Source organism: Chenopodium album, chromosome 4 (genome assembly GCF_948465745.1).
Source record: "Chenopodium album chromosome 4, dcCheAlbu1.1, whole genome shotgun sequence".
NCBI classification, from domain to species: domain Eukaryota; kingdom Viridiplantae; phylum Streptophyta; class Magnoliopsida; order Caryophyllales; family Amaranthaceae; genus Chenopodium; species Chenopodium album.
Genome location: NC_137837.1, coordinates 7,084,257 through 7,103,693, shown reverse-complemented (window position 1 = coordinate 7,103,693; position 19,437 = coordinate 7,084,257). Strand labels below are relative to the sequence as shown.

The following is a 19,437-nucleotide window of genomic DNA, read 5'->3' as shown; positions in this document are numbered from 1 at the left end:
AATTAGAGAAATTGCATCAGTTTTGGGTTGGGATTGATGATGAAAAATATGCGGTTGTGCGCACTAATCTTCTTTCTCAACAACCCCCTGCTAATCTTGATCGGGTCTATCAAGCGCTGCTGCAGGAAGAACGTTCCCGTAATATTGCTGCATCAAAGTCCCAAAAAGATGAGGCTCACGTATTTGCACTCCCCATTGATCGAAGGTTTTCTCAGTCCACAAACCGCGTGGATAAATCGAAACTTTATTGCTCCCACTGTAAACGTTCGGGTCACGAGAATTCAGGTTGCTTTATTCTTCATGGATATCCGGATTGGTGGCTCAAAAAATACGGTAAAAAAGGGGGGGCTGCCTCGGGTTCCTCTGCTGGGACTACCTCTGGCAGCAGGCCTTCTCCTGCTCGTGGGGCTGATTCTGTCCGGCCACCTGTCCGAGCCAATGTTGTTACCGGTTGTAGTGATACTTCCTCGTCAGATGATATATTGGCCTTACAACCCGAACATGTCCGTATTTTACTTAATATGGCTACCAGTCAACAAGACAGGATGAGTGGTGAGTTTTATTCCTTATCTTGGATTATTGATACCGGCGCCTCTCATCACGTCACCGGTGATGAGTCTTGTTTACTAGATGTACATTCAATCTCACCTTGCCCCGTTGGTCTTCCAGACGGTGCAAAAGCCTTGGCAACAAAGGAGGGCCGTGTGTCTCTGGCTCATGGCATTATTCTTGAGCATGTTCTTTTTGTTCCGAAATTAAATTGCAATTTAATTTCGGTCTCTAAATTGATTGATGATTCTCACTGTGTTGTCAAATTCACTAATTCTTTATGTGCTATACATGACCTACACTCGGGGAGCCTGATTGGAGCCGGTGAACGATTAGATGGACTCTACTATTTTCGGCGTATTCCCAAAGTATGTGCGGTGACGGATCCGAAAGTCTCTACATTCGAGTTATGGCATCGTCGTATGGGTCATCCGTCGGATAAAATTGTCAAGTTAGTTCCTGCTATTAGTGCTAGTTCTGGTAGCAAATTCTTGAATAAAGCTTGTGATATTTGTCCACAGGCGAAACAAACTCGGGATAGTTTTCCCATTGGTGACAATAAGGCTAGTCGTATTTTTGAGTTAATACACTGTGATTTGTGGGGGTCATATAAGACGCCATCTACTTGTGGCGCTCACTATTTTTTTACTATTGTTGATGATTTTTCAAGAGGTGTTTGGGTTTATTTATTGAATGATAAAACTGAAGTTTATTCTTCTTTTCTCTCTTTTTTTGCTATGGTTAAATGTCAATTTGATGTTAATGTCAAATGTGTGCGGAGTGATAATGGTACGGAATTCAAACACTTAATTCCGTATTTCAATGAAAATGGCATTTTATTCCAAACTTCTTGTGTTGGAACACCTCAGCAAAATGGTAGGGTAGAACGAAAACATCAACATATTTTAAATGTGAGTCGAGCCTTAATGTTTCAAGGGAATCTACCGATAAGTCTTTGGGGAGAATGTGTTTTGGAGGCGGTTTATTTGATTAATCGTACTCCTTCTACTTTGCTAGCTAATAAAACACCGTATGAACTGCTTTTTGGTAAAGAGCCTGATTTTGATGTTTTACGGGTCTTTGGTTGTTTCTGTTTTGCTCACAATCAAAAGGCTAAAGGAGACAAATTCGCTCCTAGAAGTCGAAAGTGTGTTTTTGTGGGATACCCTCATGGCAAAAAGGGTTGGAAATTATATGACTTGGAAACCGGTGATATTTTCGTATCGCGGGATGTCAAGTTTTTTGAACATGAATATCCATTTGCGTGTGATGATGGGGTGAGTACTCCTACTGCTCAAGATAATGTTGCAATTGATGTTGATTTCTTGGATGACTTAGAAGAAATTTTAGAATTGGGTGAGGCATCAATTGCTCTTGCTGAAACCCCACATTCCCCGCATGATCCTACTGCTGCTCCTCATGCTACTGTCGTGCCCCATACTACTCCGTCTAGTGCTGCTGCCAGACCCCCCAATGCTGCCCCTGCATCTTCTGGTTCTGCCTCGGAGGATGTTGCCTCTGGCAGACTGGACCGCACCTTCACCGCGGTTTCCATCTCTGACCGCAGTACCTCCGCGGCATCCTCTGCCCGCACCTCTTCTGACCGCAGCACAGCAACAGCCACGGACAGTGGCTTAGACAGCAGCCCCATGGCTGATCCGAGCCACTCCTCTCCTTCTTCTACTGCCTTGAGTCGGGGTCAAAGGGACCGGCATCCTCCGGGTTGGCATCGGGATTATGTCGCACATACTTTGTCTATTCCGAGTCCATCTATCTCTCCCACTTCACCGTCTCTAAGCTCCTCAGGTACTCCTTATCCTTTAGCGCATTTTGTAAATTGTGATAAATTCTCTTTGCGACACCGTGTATTTATTGCAGCTATAGATACAGCGGTTGAGCCTCGTAGTTTCAAGGAGGCAATGCAAGATGAGGGATGGAAAGAGGCAATGCAAAAAGAAATTAATGCATTGGAAAATAATGGCACATGGGTAATGGAATATTTGCCTCCGGGCAAGAAAGCTCTTGGGTGTCGATGGGTTTACAAGGTCAAGCTTAATTCTGACGGCACTCTAGAGCGATTGAAGGCTCGTCTCGTTATTTTTGGTAATCATCAGGTAGAGGGTATCGATTATAACGAGACTTTTGCTCCTGTTGCTAAAATGGTAACTGTTCGCGCTTTTCTTGCTGTGGCTGCTGCAAAGAATTGGGAACTGCATCAGATGGATGTCCACAATGCCTTTCTTCACGGTGATCTTGATGAGGAGGTCTATATGAAACCTCCCCCTGGTTTTCATGGCGCTCAACCAGGTATGGTGTGTCGACTTCAGAAGTCGTTGTACGGTCTTCGGCAGGCACCTCGTTGTTGGTTCTCTAAATTGGCCTCCTCTCTAAAACGGTATGACTTTCGACAATCGTACTCTGATTACTCTCTCTTTACTCTGCAATTTGGGTCTATTCAACCGAGTGTTCTGGTGTATGCTGATGATTTGATTATTTCTGGTAATGATTCTTCTGCGATTTCAACATTCAAGTCATACTTGAGTGACTGTTTTCATATGAAAGATTTGGGTGTTTTGAAGTATTTTCTTGGTGTTGAGGTTGCTCGTAGTCCGGAAGGCATATTTTTATGTCAACGGAAATATACACTTGACATTATTGCAGAGTCTGGATTACTAGGTGCTCGTCCGGCAGGTACTCCTATTGAACAGAATCATACTCTGGCAAAATCAGAGTCCTCTTTCTTTTCTGATCCAGAGCAGTATCGACGGCTTGTGGGTCGTCTGATTTATTTGTCTTTTACTAGACCGGATTTGGCATACGCGGTGCATATTTTGTCTCAATTTATGCAACACCCGCGACAGGACCATTGGGAAGCTGCTCTTCGTACAGTGCGATACTTGAAGGGATGTCCGGGTCAGGGAATCCTTTTGAGTTCAGATTGTGATTTACATCTTACAGGTTGGTGTGATTCAGACTGGGCGGGTTGCCCCTTGTCGCGCCGTTCTATCTCTGGATGGTTGGTGTTTCTTAGTGCTTCTCCTATATCTTGGAAGACTGAGAAACAGGACATTGTGGCCAAGTCTTCTTCGGAAGCCGAATTTCGTTCAATGTCTAAAACTACTGATGAATTGAAATGGTTAAAGGCTCTTCTTCTGAGCTTGGGTGTCTCTCATCCCCGAGCTATGAGTTTGTTTTGTGATAATCAATCTGCTTTATATATTGCGCAAAATCCGGTTTTCCATGAGCGTACTAAGCACATTGAGGTGGATTGTTATTATCTTCGTGATGCGATTCAGGATGGTATCATTAGTCCGTCTTATGTGAAGACCACAAACCAACTAGCGGATATATTCACCAAGGCTTTGAGTAAAAGTCAATTCATGTATTTACTTGGCAAGTTGGGCATTTGTGATTTGCATGCTCCAACTTGAGGGGGGGGGGGGTGTTAGGGCCTATTATTGTGTATAGTTATCGGGCCTATCTCATGTGCCCTAATTTATGTGCTAGGTTGTATATATACGCTTGTTATACTCTAATGAAAACTACGGAAAATATTTACGTGACAGATCTGCTTATTCTTTGGTAAACTGTTGTCCTCTTTGAATAAAAATCGGGATCTTATATCAACACTAATAAGCACTCCGTACTCGTGTTATAAATTATACTTTGTATAATAATACAGAATACTCAGTTGTAATACTGTATTAATATATACTTCAATTTTTTTTTTATTTTTTTTTGAAAATATATTTTCATACTTAGAGTCTGTTCACTTCAGCTTACTTTTAGTTTAGGTCCAATCCGTTCAGTTCAGTTCAGCACTTAATTCCTTTCTTTCATAAAATATTTAGTTCAGTTTAATTCAACTCCAATAAATGTGAACACGCCCTTAGCATAGAACCTACGCTAATGTTGTGGTAAATTTGAAATAAAGAAAGAACATAATTATAGTTTGCAAAACACAGAGTATAATTCTAAAATAGTAATTCCAATCAGTTTTAATTTGCTGGTTTCGGGTGTTTTTCATTTTAACAACATTTCCTTTATTGGCATTAATAATATCTTGATTTACACTATTCTTTGCCATCTTTTTCTTTAACTTTTGGAACTATACTCACCTTTTCTATTTTTTTTCACTTCCCTTAAAAATCAAGCCAAATGCAAATATAGCAAATAAAAAAGACAATAGAAGTATAAATAAGACAATAATGAAAATATTTATTTCACATTTCACTAATAATCTAACAATTACAAACTCAATACTCGAAAGAGGTTGAACAATTCTAGAAAAAGAAAAACCTATTGAACAATTAAAAACGAAGCAGCCTAAAAATTGACACTATTTGGTTAGAAAAATCACAAACAAGTAATAAACGACATCGTTTGAATAAATCAGCAACGAGGGGAGGTTCGCTTGGGTGCGGCGCTCCCTTTGGTAGCTGCACAAGTTCCACTACTTCGTGATCTTTTAGCAGCCGTTTGATCTACGTTTAAGTCAAAGCACATCCCATCTCCACCACCTACCATTTCCACGAACATCTTTTGTAGATCTTCTAGACTCTCCGTCTGCCATTTTAGTATTACCATGCATTATTACTTATAAATATAAATATCCCTTGTCATTTTCATTCTAATTTTTCATTTATACCCTTTAATTATCTTCATATTTCATTTCAACCCCCTTATAAATTATCAAAATTCACCCTCAGTCCCTGTGTTTTTATAATTTACTAAAGAAAACAACCCTATATTTCCACCTTTGTAAATTTTGATGGCAAAAACTAATAAGCGCCCCAAATTAAACACCAATCGATACGTAATTTTGACATACATTTTTAATTAACTAATACTATCACATTTGCAAAATTACAAGTTAAAACGTGTCAACTAAAAGAACTAAACAATACATTCAATTGACCCAATCACCCAAATATAGTTACGTGGAGTCTTATCTAGCTAATTGTAGAGAAAAAGTTGAGAAATTACCTCGCCTCTAACATTGTCCATCATTGAGAGCATCTCTTGCATAAAATCACAGAACCCCTGTTCCATATAATTACACCTAATTAATTTTTAAACAAAATTGTCACATTACGGCGTCGTATAGTTACAAACGACGCCGTAATAGGCAAATGATCAACATGCAAAATTTCTAAATTCCACCAAAAAATTAAATGAAAAAAAAAAATAATAAAAATACGAACTTGATCTTCTTCTTCCGTAGGATCATAAAATCCGGCGTCATACATTGATCGCTTACCCTGATCTGACAACACTACATAATAATTCCCAAAAATAAAATTAACTCAAATCAAATTAAATTAATAAAAAAATCAGTAAAATTATAATTAGTGAGAAAAACCTGAATAAGCTTCTTGAATTTGCTGAAACCGGCGTTTCGCTTCGGCCGAAACGGAAGGATTACTCGCCCATCTATCTGGATGCCATTTCTTCACAAACCCAAATTAAAATTAAAAAATAAATTTATAAAATTCCGCGAAAAATGTTTTCAGTCAAAACAAACGGAGCCGAAAAGAGAGTATATATATACATACAAGTGCAAGTTTCCGATAAGCGGAACGAATGTCAGACGGAGAAGCATCCTTACGAAGACCAAGAACAGAGTAATAGCAAGATCCATTACCACCGTTGGATCCTCCACCTCTCTCCATTTTTCACCAAGATCAAACGGCTGAGAAAATTAGAAATATAATTCCAAGGTGAGTCGACAAATTGAGGAGTTTATATAATTATATACTGGGTTGAATCATGGAGAAAATTGTAATGGAAGAAAAAAGAGGAGAGAGAAAAATATCTGTGGAAAATAGAGGTGGGGATTTATATGGGAGTTTCTCTCTCTAACTCTCCGAAGAGGAGAGAGAGGGGGTGGGATTGAAGATGCTGACGATGGAGGAAAGTTCGAGAATTTCAGAATTGATAAAGTTAAGTGGAGGAAGAGGGGGGGCGGAGAAGATATTTTTGTTGTGTGAGTTTGGGATTGACCTTGGAGGTGGGTTTATTTACGATTCTTGCCATTTTACTTGCCACGTTGGAAATTAGAAAAAATAAATTAATTTAGAGGAAGTGGTGTTGTCTGTTGTGTTGTGGTTCGGTCGCGTGTCTTAAACGATGTGTTTTGGGAAGTGTTGGAAGATTAAATTGCCTAAATTGGTGATTGTGTCATGGTGAGTGAGTGTTCTTTAGATTTTGTACAAAACTTAATGATTTGGTTATGTAGGACGAGTACTGTAGTTTGGAACTTGTTGCTCATTTTTTTTTATCATCAAAGATGATTCAATGTTCGCATATACTTGCACAAAATATAAACAAAATCAATCTTAAAAGTTGTGGATTACATCTTTGTTCATGATAAAAACAAATATTGTCATATTAAAAATGTACTAGTACTTTGTATAACATTCATTTCAGACACCCTAATTCGTTGGATCTAAAGAAATGAAAAAGGACAAAAGAGAAAAGATAATGAGGAGGATAATCTTTCTTGTTTAAATAATGGATTGTGAAAAGATTTGTGTATACTTGGGTGTAAGAAACATACGAGGTTATTATAATGCTCATTTAATGATTTTTTATTATTATTTTGAAGAAAAGAGTTTTCATTCTATTAATTTAGGGTTTGTTCACATTTACTGAACTAAGCTGAACTGAACTGAACTGAACTGATTGGAGCTGAACTGAACTGATTGGAGCTGAACTAAACTGAACTGAATTAAGCTGAAATGAATATTTTATTAGAGAGAGAAATTAAGAGTTGAACTGAATTGAACTGATTGGAGCTGAACTGAACTGATTGGAGCTGAACTTAAATGAAATGAACTGAAATTAAGTAAATGTGAACAGGCCCTTAATGATATGTTTATATTTACTGAACTGATTGGAGTTGAACTAAACTAAACTGAACTAAAATTAAGCTAAAGTGGATTCAATCGTACATATTCAATGTTAACACTTATGTCTCATCTAGCAACTAGAATAATCATAAAAATGAACAAGAATCTCTTTCAATTCAATCATCAAAATGAGCAAAAATATATCTTTGGGTACACCTTGCACTTTGGTATATATAACAAGTTAACAACATTTGAAAGGGTTTAAAGGTTGGGAGAATTAAAGGAGGGGGAAGGAGAGAGAATTTTGGAAGAAAATTAGCTCACCTTTCCGAGGGAGCCCCCATCGATCTTCGTGATAAACGATTAACGTTTATCTAGAGGGAGACCTCTACATGATGTACACCTCAAGTAACAAATTTACTCATAATTAGTAAAAAAGTTGGACATTTATTTACAATATTAATTACCACTAGATAATCAATTGTTGTTCATCATGAAAATCAACTTGTATTTTCTCCATCCTTCCTCTCCCTTTCTCTTCTATTCCTTTCCTCCTCTTTCCCTCCCCTTCCTTTCTTAATTCACTATCAATCGAGGTCAATACGTGCTCTATTAATTGACCCAATGAGCTAAGCTTTTAGAGCATCAATAATGGGGGGTTCTTAGATGGTTCTTAAGGAGAGAGAAAATATAAGAGCTAGTTCTTAGGTGAGAAATGGGAGTTTCTAATTTAGAAATTGTGTTAAGGGATTCTGAAATAAGCAATGGGTCTTGAAAATAAGAACTGGTGATGAGTTGGCATTAAACGACATGGGTGCCACTATAATGTATGTGCGTTTTGATAAAAATATCCACTGAAACTTTGCATTTTGGCAGAGCAAATTCAGAGAAATGCAGAAAGCCTCCAACATTTACACATGGCAAATGCATGCATGCAAAAGAGCTCCAAAAGAGAAAGAAGAGAGAGATTAAGATATAGTGTTAAGACCTAGTGCATTTCTTTGGGTATATGAAGGGTGGAGCTTAATAAGAATTTATGATGATGTGGAACAAGAGAGAGAATAAGAACTACCATATAAGAAACAATGCATTATTGATGCTCTTATTATCTGTCAAACTTCTTTATTTTTCATTTAACCGTCTACTAAATTACTCTTGTACGTTGCACGATTTTATGAGCGATAAATAGCATTATTTGAAAATCATAAATAATTAATTTTTCACTAGGGATAGAATTTTCTTAGGTTCTTCCCGAATGTAGGAAAAACAAAAGCCTCAACGTATTGGGCCTTTACACCAAGAAAAATTGTGGTTACATGCCCACACACGAAAGATCTACAAGATCCAACAATCTTTGCCCTAAATCAAAGAAATTACTAGGCGCCCTAAATTCAAATCTTTCATACTCCGTAATTTTCTTCATCTCCAAATTAATTTAATTTTTTCCAATCAAATTTCTCCCCCATTTCATTCACATGTTTAATCTCAGAGAAGCAATCCTCAATCGATTGCATCTCAATTCAATTTCACAACAATGCAAATTAGGGTTTACAAACATAAATCACGCAATTTCTCTTTTCAATCAAATGCTATCGTTGGATCCTTTACCTTCTGCAATGGATTTCAATCATCTTTTCATCGCCATCTCTAAAATGAGACCTCAAAAGCATCATTCCGTCGTCATTTCTCTCTCAAGGCAGCTGGAATTATCTGGGTTTCGACCCAATAAGAATTCACTGGGTATTCTTACAAATTGCTACTGTCATTTGGGTCGGGTCGATTTCGGGTTTTCGCTACTCGGTAAGCGTATTAAGCTTGGGTATGAGCCTGATATTGTAATATATACTACCCTGATCAATGGCCTTATTGATGAAAATTGTAATAATGTTGATAAAGCTGTTAAATTATTGGATAAAATTGTGAAATTTGGGATTCAACCTAATGTTGTTACTTATGGTGTTGTTATTAAAGGACTTTGTAGGAAAGGAAATAATGTGGGTGCTATTAATTTTCTCAGGAAAATGCAATCTGAGGGGGTTTGTAAGCCTGATGTTGTCATATATAGTACTATCATTGATGGTCTTTGTAAAGATAATATGATGTCTCAAGCTATTGAATTGTTTGATGAGATGCAAAGAGAAGGGATTTCGCCGAATGTTGTCACTTATAGTGCTTTAGTTCAAGGGTGTTGTATTGGGGAAAAATGAGAAAATGCCTGAGAATTGTATTTGTTTAGGGCCTTTTGGGGCATTGAAAACATAATTGGGTATGTTTGATTGAGATGTTGGAGCATAGGTTTCAATGGTATTGAAGTGAGGGCAATATTGTTTTTGCTAAGAAGGGGATCACCGATCACGTGTTAGAGACGTGTTGTCATGTTGATGCTTGGGATGTTGGAGCTTTATTTGATTAGCGGGAATTTATGTGTGTGGAAAATTGCCCCAGGAATTGCTGGTAAATTGGTAATATATTCAACTATCAAGGAGGAAGGTTGCGGAGCTGGTAATGGGATTTTCACAGTGTGTGATGGATATTGCAAGAGGGTAAACACATTGTATTTCCCGCTGCCAGTCCCAAGCCTGGATAAAGGAGGAGGGTTACGGTAGGCCAGTGACAGCCAGTATAAAACTTCGTCACATCCCATGACATGAGCCAAACAGATATTTTCGTGGGGGCGTTCCCTACTCAGCGACGCGCTGCACTTCCTAGACCCGGGTGTAGTGATAAGTATGCAAGGGTTGCTAGGTCGTCGCCCAGAAGCGACGCGCCACATTGCCCGAGTGTGGTGTCAAATGAGCAAGGGCGTGCCATTGGGGCGTTCCCTACTGAGCGACGCGCTGCACTTCCCAGACCCGGGTGCAGTGATAAGTATGTAAGGGTTGCTAGGTCGTCGCCCAGAAGCGACGCGCCATATTGCCCAATTGTGGTGTCAAATAATCAAGGACTTGGAGTTGGGATCAGGAGGGAGCGTGGGAGAAAAGAATTTAGTTTGCGGATTGGTTCTTGGAATGTGGGGTCTCTTACGGGAAAATCAGCAGAATTGGTAGAAGTAATGAAAAGACGACGCGTGAACATCATGTGCCTCCAAGAGACAAGATGGACAGGAGAAGGAGCTCGAGGCTTGGTTTTGGGGTATAAGGTATGGTATGTTGGGCAAGAAACGAGCCACAGAACAAGGAATGGTGGAGCTAGGAACGGAGTTGGTGTGGTTCTCGATGAGAGGTTGGCAAAAGAGGTGATCGAGGTCTATCGGAAGAACGATAGGTTGATAAGGCTGAAGTTGCTATGTGGCAAGGAGATTGTGAATGTTATCAGTGCTTATGCTCCCCAAGTGGGTTTAGATGCAGAAGAGAAACGACAATTTTGGGAGGACCTAGACGAGGTGGTGCAGGGTGTCCACCACTCAGAGAAGTTATATATTGGAGGGGATCTAAATGGGCACGTTGGGGCGAGCCGAGATGGCTATGAGAGTGTCCATGGAGGCTTTGGGTATGGGCAGAGGGACGCCGGTGGTGAAGCTATTATGGATTTTGCCCAATCATATGATTTAATTTTGGCTAATACTTGGTTTAAGAAGAGGGATTCACACTTGATAACTTTTCGGAATGGAGCAAATGCAACTCAAATAGACTTCCTGCTCACAAGGAGCATAGATAGACAAAGTTGCATAAACTGTAAGGTTATCCCTGGGGAGAGTGTGGTCACCCAACACCGGCTATTGGTAATGACTATTCGTCTGAAAGAGAAGGCGAAGAAAAAAGTTAGACAAGAAGAACCAAGGATAAGATGGTGGACCCTAAGGGATGCAAAAGCTAAGGTTTTTACAGAAAAGGTAATTGAAGAAGCGGATTGGGATGGAGAGGTGGATCCGGACATGACCTGGTTACGAATGAAGAACTGTTTCCTAAGAGTGGCCAAAGAGGTCTTAGGGGAAGTAAGGGGAAGAACTTCGGTACAGAGAGATACTTCGTGGTGGAATGAAGAGGTGAAAGCAGTAATTAAGCAAAAAAGGGAATGCTATCAAGCCTTAGGAAAATGTAGGAGTGATGAAACCTTTGCAGCGTATAAGGAGGCTAAGAGTAAGGCAAAGGCAGCTGTTCGCCAAGCAAAAGAAAAGGCATATCAGGAGGTTTATGAAAAGCTTGATTCCAAGGAGGGAGAAAGGATCATTTATAAGATGGCAAAGAGAAGACAAGAGGCAAGGAAGGATATTGGCATGGTGAAGTGTGTCAAAGATAAGAACCAAATGGTCCTAGTGCAAGAGGAGGGCATCAAGGACAGGTGGAAGGGGTACTTCGATGAATTATTTAATGGAAGTAATGGAGTTGTGATAGGAGATACCTCTATGAGTGATGAAGAAATCAACATGGAGTATGTGCGAAGGATTAGGAGAGTAGAGGTGGAGATTGCACTGAGGAAGATGAAACCTAAGAAGGCGGTTGGCCCTGATGGGGTACCGATAGAGGTGTGGAGGTGTTTGGGTAAGATTGGTATTGATTGGTTAACAAACCTTTTCAACAAGATATGGACGGCTACAAGGATCCCACAAGATTGGAGGAAGAGCACCTTGGTCCCGGTTTATAAAAACAAAGGAGACGCTCAAGATTGTTCTAACTATCGAGGAATTAAGCTTATGAGCCATACTATGAAGTTGTGGGAAAGGGTGATTGAACAAAGGTTGAGGGCATGCACAAGCATTTCAGATAACCAATTTGGTTTTATGCCTGGGAGATCTACTATGGAGGCAATCCATTTGATAAGACAAATGATGGAGTTTTATAGGGTAAAGAAGAAAGATCTTCATATGGTCTTTATTGATTTAGAGAAGGCATATGACAAGGTGCCAAGAGAGATACTTTGGTGGGCAATGTTGAAGAAAGGTATCCCACGAAGGTATGTAGACCTAGTTAAGGATATGTATCGGGATGTGTCAACAAATGTGAGGACATGCGGAGGGTTGACAAAAGATTTCCCTATTACAATCGGATTGCATCAAGGGTCTGCATTAAGCCCTTTTCTTTTTGCAACGGTTCTAGATGAATTAACTAGACCAATTCAAGATGAGGTTCCATGGTGTATGCTGTTCGCAGATGATATCGTTTTGGTGGATGAGACTAAGGATGGGGTTAATGTCAAGTTGGAGCAATGGAGGCAAAGGTTGGAATCTAGAGGGTTTAAGCTAAGTCGGAGTAAGACTGAATATTTGGTATGTCGTTTTGGCACTCAGAGGGGGACAAGCAATGAAGTGGTGAGTTTGGATGGAAAGGATTTGACCATGAGTGAATGTTTTAAGTACCTAGGGTCGATCATCCAGAAGAATGGTGACATTGATCAAGACGTGACCCACAGGATTAAGTCAGGGTGGCTTAAATGGAGAGCGGCCACGGGAGTGTTATGCGACCGCAGCATTCCCTTAAAGTTGAAGGGAAAATTCTACAGGACTGCCATAAGACCAGTGTTGCTCTATGGTACAGAATGTTGGGCTTCTAAGAAAGAGCATATTAAAAAGATGGAGGTTACGGAAATGCGCATGTTAAGGTGGATGTGTGGAAACACTTTAAGAGATAGAATCAGAAATGAGGTTATTCGCAAGAAAGTAGGTGTGGCGGGCATTGTAGATAAATTAAGGGAAAATCGTCTGCGTTGGTTTGGACATGTAAGACGGAGACCCGAGGGTGCACCGGTGCGAAGAGTGGAAGAGTGGGACCATGGAGGGATTAAACGAGGAAGAGGGAGACCAAAGATGACTTGGTTGGAAGGAGTGAGGAAGGATATGAAGTGCATGGATTTACGTGAGGATGAAGTTTTGGATCGTAAGGGATGGAGGAGAAAGATTTATGTTGATGACTACACGGAATAATCAAATTTGGTTCATGTTAGCCGACCCCACTTTTGGGATTAAGGCTTTGATTGATTGATTGATTGATTGATAGGGCTCTTGTGCAGTTCAGAGAATGCTTTATAAAGGTTTGACATTTATCATTGTTACATTTAGTTTTAGTCTCTAAACCAGGTCCTGTATGCTTACTCGGAATCTTTATATATGATTCCATATTTCTAATTAGATGAGTTATGTGGAAATGCACAACCTTATAGAGAAGTTTTATTTGGAATGTCAGGGGTGAAAGGGTGATGGAAAATGCTCAAGCAGTTCACCTGTATTGTTGTTCACAATATCCTAGTTATGGATTTTGACTGATTGTTTATTGAAAGAAGCTGCAGCTGTCAGACGTTCCCTTGATCTCCTACTGAAAGGTTTGCTACTAAATTTTGAACTTGCTGTATGTTTGTAATGAATGAAAGGATTAGAGAAAATGTTGCTTGCCCTTGTTTGCTGCAGTGATGTCATCTTAAATACTATTATGAGGTATGACATATGAGATGCTCTTTTTTTTTTTTTTTTTTTTTTTTTTTTTTTTTTTTGTGTGTGTGTGTGTGTGTGTGTGTGTGTGTGGACAAAACAATGATTATGAAATATGATTGAATGGTGTTAACTGTTAAGTATTCTGGATATGTTTTAGTCACTGTATTGATCCTTAATTTAAGTTCTGCGATCTTTGAAGTTAGTCACTTAATAGAATTGCTGAAGAATGTCAATGCTTAATGCCTTAATTTGAAGTTAGGGTGTTAGATAGTTTGCCAGTCCTAGGTATTAAATTTTGGGATAGGGTGTTATTGTTTTTTCTACTGTGTTTTGCACTTATTATACAGTTGCAAACCATCTAAACTTCACCATCTGTTAATGTTGTTCCGTTGTTTTCGCTTGAGGTTATTTTAACAAGTACCAAACAGTCTTATAGAAGATTGTCCACATGGTTAGATTGCAACCAACCTCTATCACAACATCCCATTTTAGCTGAAATTCAGATTGCTTCAAGCCTTCTAACATGTTTATAATTGATAGCTTTGAAAAGATGGAACAGGAATCAACTCTTTAAAATTTCTGCACCAATTTCAAAGTCCCTCTCCAATAGTTATTTTTGCGAGAAACCACGTTCTGCCTTTTGCTGAGTTAGTATAAATATTAATGTTGAAAAAGGCCACTTGTTGCTCTGCTTTATAACCTTTATTGTATTGTCTGCGTGGGGCCTCCTTGTGACTTCATAATTTACCATGTCTATTGAAGTTCAAGGGTGATGGAAATAATTACCAACAAGATCCTGGTCCTAGCTGCTTCCCCTTGTTGACCAGTTAAAATGATACATATTTTTTGAACTTCTCTTCAAGTTGAGTAGGTGCATTCACTTGACTAGCCCTAGCAATTTTTAAAGAGAAGGCATTTCTGCAACTTAGTTTTGCTGTTTTGCATAACAATGAGATTTGAGAGGTGACTTGCTGCAGCTTGATCAGCTCTTCTGATTACTATACTGACTGAATTTCTACTAGTTACAAGATATCTTGTGCACGATGAATTTTCTTATGTCTTTATTGGAGATGTTGCCAATAGGAATTTTAAGGTGAAACTAGCTGTTCCAGATTAGCTGGGAAGCGGAGAAAGGCTCGTTAGCTATAGGCTTGAGCTCAGTGACTTGTAGCAAATGTAAGCTTTGGTTTTACCATGTAAGTATCCAAAAACTCATTTCCCTTTGCATCAACCTCACATAGCAGTTGTTAAGCCATCATATGAGTAGATAGTGAAATTAATAGGGTGCAGTTGAGTGAACTCTGGAGAATCATCTGTCAGTCATACATCTTTGCTGTTTGGGCTAGGATATGAGATTCACACTTGGGCTTGGGTATCAGAGTCATTAACTCAATTATGAGTGTCCTTGGTTATATTTGTATTTTAAATGGTGGTTAGTAATCTCTCCTTTTTGTATGAAGTTGAAGCGTGCACATGCATATTCATTTGGAGTGTCAACTGTCAAGTATCAAGCACGAATACTTCTAAGTGATACATTAGGTGTTCCTTTCAAGATGAGGACCTCCTACTTATGTTTTTCCTTATATTTATACCTAAAAAAAGTATCAAGCATGGATAATTGAATTGGCATGAAGATTTCATGCAGTTCAACCGAACATCGCTTAATTGATTGCTATGGGAGCTAACTGCATCATCACCAGATAGCAACCTGAAAGTTTTCTCATCTATCCCACATTTGCATTACCAAATCCTGCCATCATAATCTTTCTTTTAATTGAACAGGGATGTATTGTAGAAATTGACAGACATTCGATATTGCATGTCAAGTAGCTATTCTCAACTACTACTTTCTCTCAATGGTTCGATGTATTTTGTTGAATTTCCCTTCAACTTAAACATGAGGTTTATTTTGAAGGTTGCAAAATTCATGAACCCTTTCAATCTTTGTCATTTGTTCTGTTGTTCACGATGACCAAGTCATCCAAATCAATTTTATTGTGATTTTCATCTTGTCGAATGTTGAGTCTGAAATTTCCAGAATATATGTTTTGTGGAATAAGTATCTTAATTTTTTATTTGTACGACGTATTTCTGCAAAGTCTGCTGCATGCAATGCAATAACTTTATATTGAGGTGAATATCTTGCTTCTTTTTTAACAGGATATTTAAAGGGAAGCAAGTGATTTGAAATTTTTCTCCTGTCTTGTGGAGTTAAGAAATCCCTTTTCTTGCAAGTGAAGTACAATTGTTGTGCTAAATTAAGGTAAGTGTAGATATAGTCACACGTATGATGTGTATATTTTATATTGTTGATCGGGAAGAAAGAGCAAAGTGTAGTCGAAATCAACAGCTTCTATTTTGAGAAGATGAATCCTATGAAGTTAGAAAGAGAAGATTAGTGATGATGATGTATATCAGTGATGCTTTAAAAAGAATGGGCAATACTAACTGAATGCTCGAGGAAGAGAAGGGAACAAGGTTATGAGGCATGACGAGTTTTTGATGTTTGCCTTGTGCATTGTAACTTAAATTTTACTGTTATGTTTTGTAACTAGCTATGGAAGAATAAAATGTTCATTACATAATTTGAATTTTGAAATGAAATTAAGAATTTTTTGCTCTTTTGGGCTTTTGACAAATGAATGAAGTCAAATTTGGCACACATGTTATGACCTTTTCATTAAAATAAATTAGAATTGGTAAAATTTGACATAACATGAGAACAAGACACAAATCGGATACACAGAAGCCAGGTTAGTGTTCTGGGTTTACGACAAGTTTAATTAAACTAGTCAACATGATGTGATACATTTAGTCAAATAGGTTGTGTTATTATTGAGATTCCCTACGGGAAACTAACAACTCGACAACTTAAGGAAATAAACATTAATTTATGCAAATAATGATATACAAAGTATATTATGGTTGAGGTTAATACTTTTGCATTATTTTTTTTGTAAGGAAAAGTTATCAATACTTTTGTTTACATTTGTACACGAGACAAAGACTTTTGCATATAAAACAACATAAATTGGACATGTAAAAAATGGGTTAGTGTCAAGGATTATTTATAATTTTAATACTTTAATTGAATGGATCGGGTTAGTGTCAGAACTTCTCTAAATGTTTACCTTTGAACACGAGACAAATACTCCGTACAACCGTACATGTTTGCAAGCTTTTAAAAAACTGTGAGCCACGAGACTACATAGTACGTGAGGGTAGTAGGTAGAGGTCATAACGAATAGCATGCTCCAAAATTTACCTACCAAAAGAAGAATAATATAATGTGAAAATGAAAAACAAAGAGAATAGCATGCTTCAAAATTGATACGAACAGAGGGAAGTTTGGCAGTGGCAAGATGAAGATGAAGATGAAGATGAAGATGAGGATGAAGATGATGATGATGATGATGATGATGAAAGTCGCTGGTTTTGGTACTCTTCTTCGCCATTCTTCTCCTTTTCATTCCTTTTCTCTGCTTTCTCATTTTCGATTTCAATCTTATTTATTTCGTGCTGTTCATGTTGATTCTGATGACCCCAAATTGTTTCTCAATTTTGTAAGACAACAATCCAAATTAGGGTTTATTACTGTTGAACTTCCTCTTTCCCTCTTTCATCGTATGAAATTGATTCGCCCACTTCCTGATATTATCGATTTCAATCAGCTTTTTTCATCCATGTGTAAGATTAAACCCAACCCCCCTTTCTCCACTGTCATTTCTCTTTAAAGGCACCTCTTTTTCTTAGGTGTTCGTCCAAATGATTATTCCCTATGGTACTATGTTCAAAGGTCTCTGTAGGTCCGGTGATAATGCTGGTGCTCTCAAACTCCTCAGAAATATGGAGTCTTATGGCCATTTTATGCCTGATGTTGTCATTTATAGCACCATCATTGATAGTCTCTGTAAACACCAGTTATTACCTGAGGCTCTCCGTCTTTTCAAGGAGATGAAAGTCAAGGGAATTGCCCCTAATGTTGTCACCTTTAATACCTTAATTCGAGGTATGTGCACTTTGGGACAACAGAAAGAGGCTCAACAAATGCTCACTGAGATGTTGAGGAACAACATAACTCCTAACATTGAGACCTACAGCATGTTGATTGATATGTATTGTAAAGATGGCAAGGTTGGTGAAGCACGACACATAATTGAATACATGACTGAGATTGGTTTGGTTCCCAATATCATCACTTACACTGCTCTGTTAGATGGATATTGTTTACGTGGTGAGTTGGATGAGGCAGAAAACCTTATGGATTTGATAGTTGAAAATGGCTGCAAACCTAATGTAGTTACTTACAGCAGCTTAATCAATGGCTATTGCAAGTCTAAAAAGATTGAGAGAGCTCTTGGTTTGCTCCAAGTAATGCATTGTAACGGATTAGCCTCTTATGTTATCACGTACACCACTCTTATAGATGCCTTGTGCAAGGACAATCAGCTCAAGCTTGCACACCTGTTTTTCAAGGAAATGGAAGCTCATGGACTAAAGCCAAATGTAATCGCTTGGAATTCATTGCTTGATGGCATGTGTAAGAATGCACAAGTAGATGAGGCAATAGCAACAATGAAGCAAATGGAGATTACTGGAGTGGTCCCTGATATAATTACATACAATATCCTAATGGATGGTTTGTGTAAAGCTAGGCGCCTTAGAGAAGCGATGGACATCTTCTCCTTTCTCACAGCTAAAGGGCTGCATGATGTGCGTGCTTACACCATAATGATAAAAGGGTTTTGTAAAGAAGGGTTGCTAGCAAAAGCCGATGAATTACTGAAGAATATGGAGGACAATGGATGCTTTCCAGATGAATGCACTTTCAATACAATTATTAGAGGATTTATAGATGGAAAGGAGAGCTTAAGAGAGCTTTAGAGCCTGTCAGCTTAATGACAAACAAAGAGTTTGCTTCTGATGATCACACTATATCATCATTTGTGAGCTTACTCAATGATCCAAATATTAGTGATGCAGACAAAGAATTGCTGAAAAAGTATTTTGAAAACTGAGCAAGCGATAATTAAGAGCAAAGGTGGAAGGAGGAACGACTAAAGCATATATGTTCAGCTGTGTATAAACAGATATCGTGAGTGAACTTGTGTTTCAGTAAGTCATATGTTAAATATGTTTGATGGATTTTAGGCAAAAACCTTAAAACCTGTGTTTTGGAAATTGGAATATACATGTATGAAGTAAATGTGGATTAACCTGTTAATTTTGTATAAGCTGTGTTTGCTTTTGATCTGCTAGGGAGTTGCATTCGTTTTCTTATTGATTGCAATTGTTTTTAATGGAGCCAGAGCTCAAGTTAAGCAATGGTTTGATCCATTCACTTGAGATACGTAAATTGAATTTCCTGAGACGTGTTTAGTTTTCTGTAGAATAACTAACCATTGAAATCACTGTCATTTTATTATGATTTTGCTTCTTCAGGGCACTAGGATGTAGCAGAAATGAACCCACGTTTTGGTCACATATCATAGTTTCAAGCCCAGAATCAAATCATTTTAATCTGCTGCCTTTTGTTTATTTATTCTCTTTTTTTTTTCCCATTCTGGAGAAAAAGAAAATAATCAGATGGTGTGAAAAAATATCAAGTTTAGAGATTAATTAGAGCTGGTTAAGCTGCGATTTCAGATTGATCCAACTAGCGTGATTTACTTT

The 19,437-nt window shown here is 38.3% G+C and overlaps 1 protein-coding gene, 1 long non-coding RNA gene and 1 pseudogene across 2 annotated transcripts; 2 read left to right on the top strand and 1 right to left on the bottom strand.

The window, feature by feature from the left end:
* Positions 1-4,745: 4,745 nt before the first annotated feature.
* Positions 4,746-6,504, bottom strand: LOC145626525 (uncharacterized). Its single transcript, XM_081678972.1, has 5 exons — positions 6,105-6,504; positions 5,912-5,999; positions 5,754-5,824; positions 5,536-5,592; positions 4,746-5,115 (listed from the first exon to the last, which is right to left on the bottom strand). The coding sequence occupies exons 1-5, from the start codon at positions 6,219-6,221 to the stop codon at positions 4,942-4,944; spliced, it is 507 nt and encodes a 168-aa protein (XP_081535098.1). The 5' UTR covers positions 6,222-6,504; the 3' UTR covers positions 4,746-4,941.
* A 2,166-nt stretch (positions 6,505-8,670) lies between these two features.
* On the top strand, positions 8,671-18,856 carry LOC145627555 (uncharacterized; annotated as a pseudogene).
* Positions 13,330-16,337, top strand: LOC145628772 (uncharacterized). Its single transcript, XR_014111483.1, has 3 exons — positions 13,330-13,367; positions 13,520-13,655; positions 15,925-16,337. It is a non-coding gene; the product is annotated as an uncharacterized LOC145628772 (long non-coding RNA).
* Positions 18,857-19,437: the final 581 nt, after the last annotated feature.

Coding starts and splice junctions, on each gene's coding strand:
- LOC145626525 (XM_081678972.1), bottom strand. CDS start 6,221: ATGGAGAGAGGTGGAGGATCCAACGGTGGTAATGGATCTTGCTATTAC. Junction 6,000..6,104: donor CTTATCGGAAACTTGCACTT/GTATGTATATAT, acceptor GGGTTTGTGAAG/AAATGGCATCCAGATAGATG. Junction 5,825..5,911: donor AATTCAAGAAGCTTATTCAG/GTTTTTCTCACT, acceptor ATTATTATGTAG/TGTTGTCAGATCAGGGTAAG.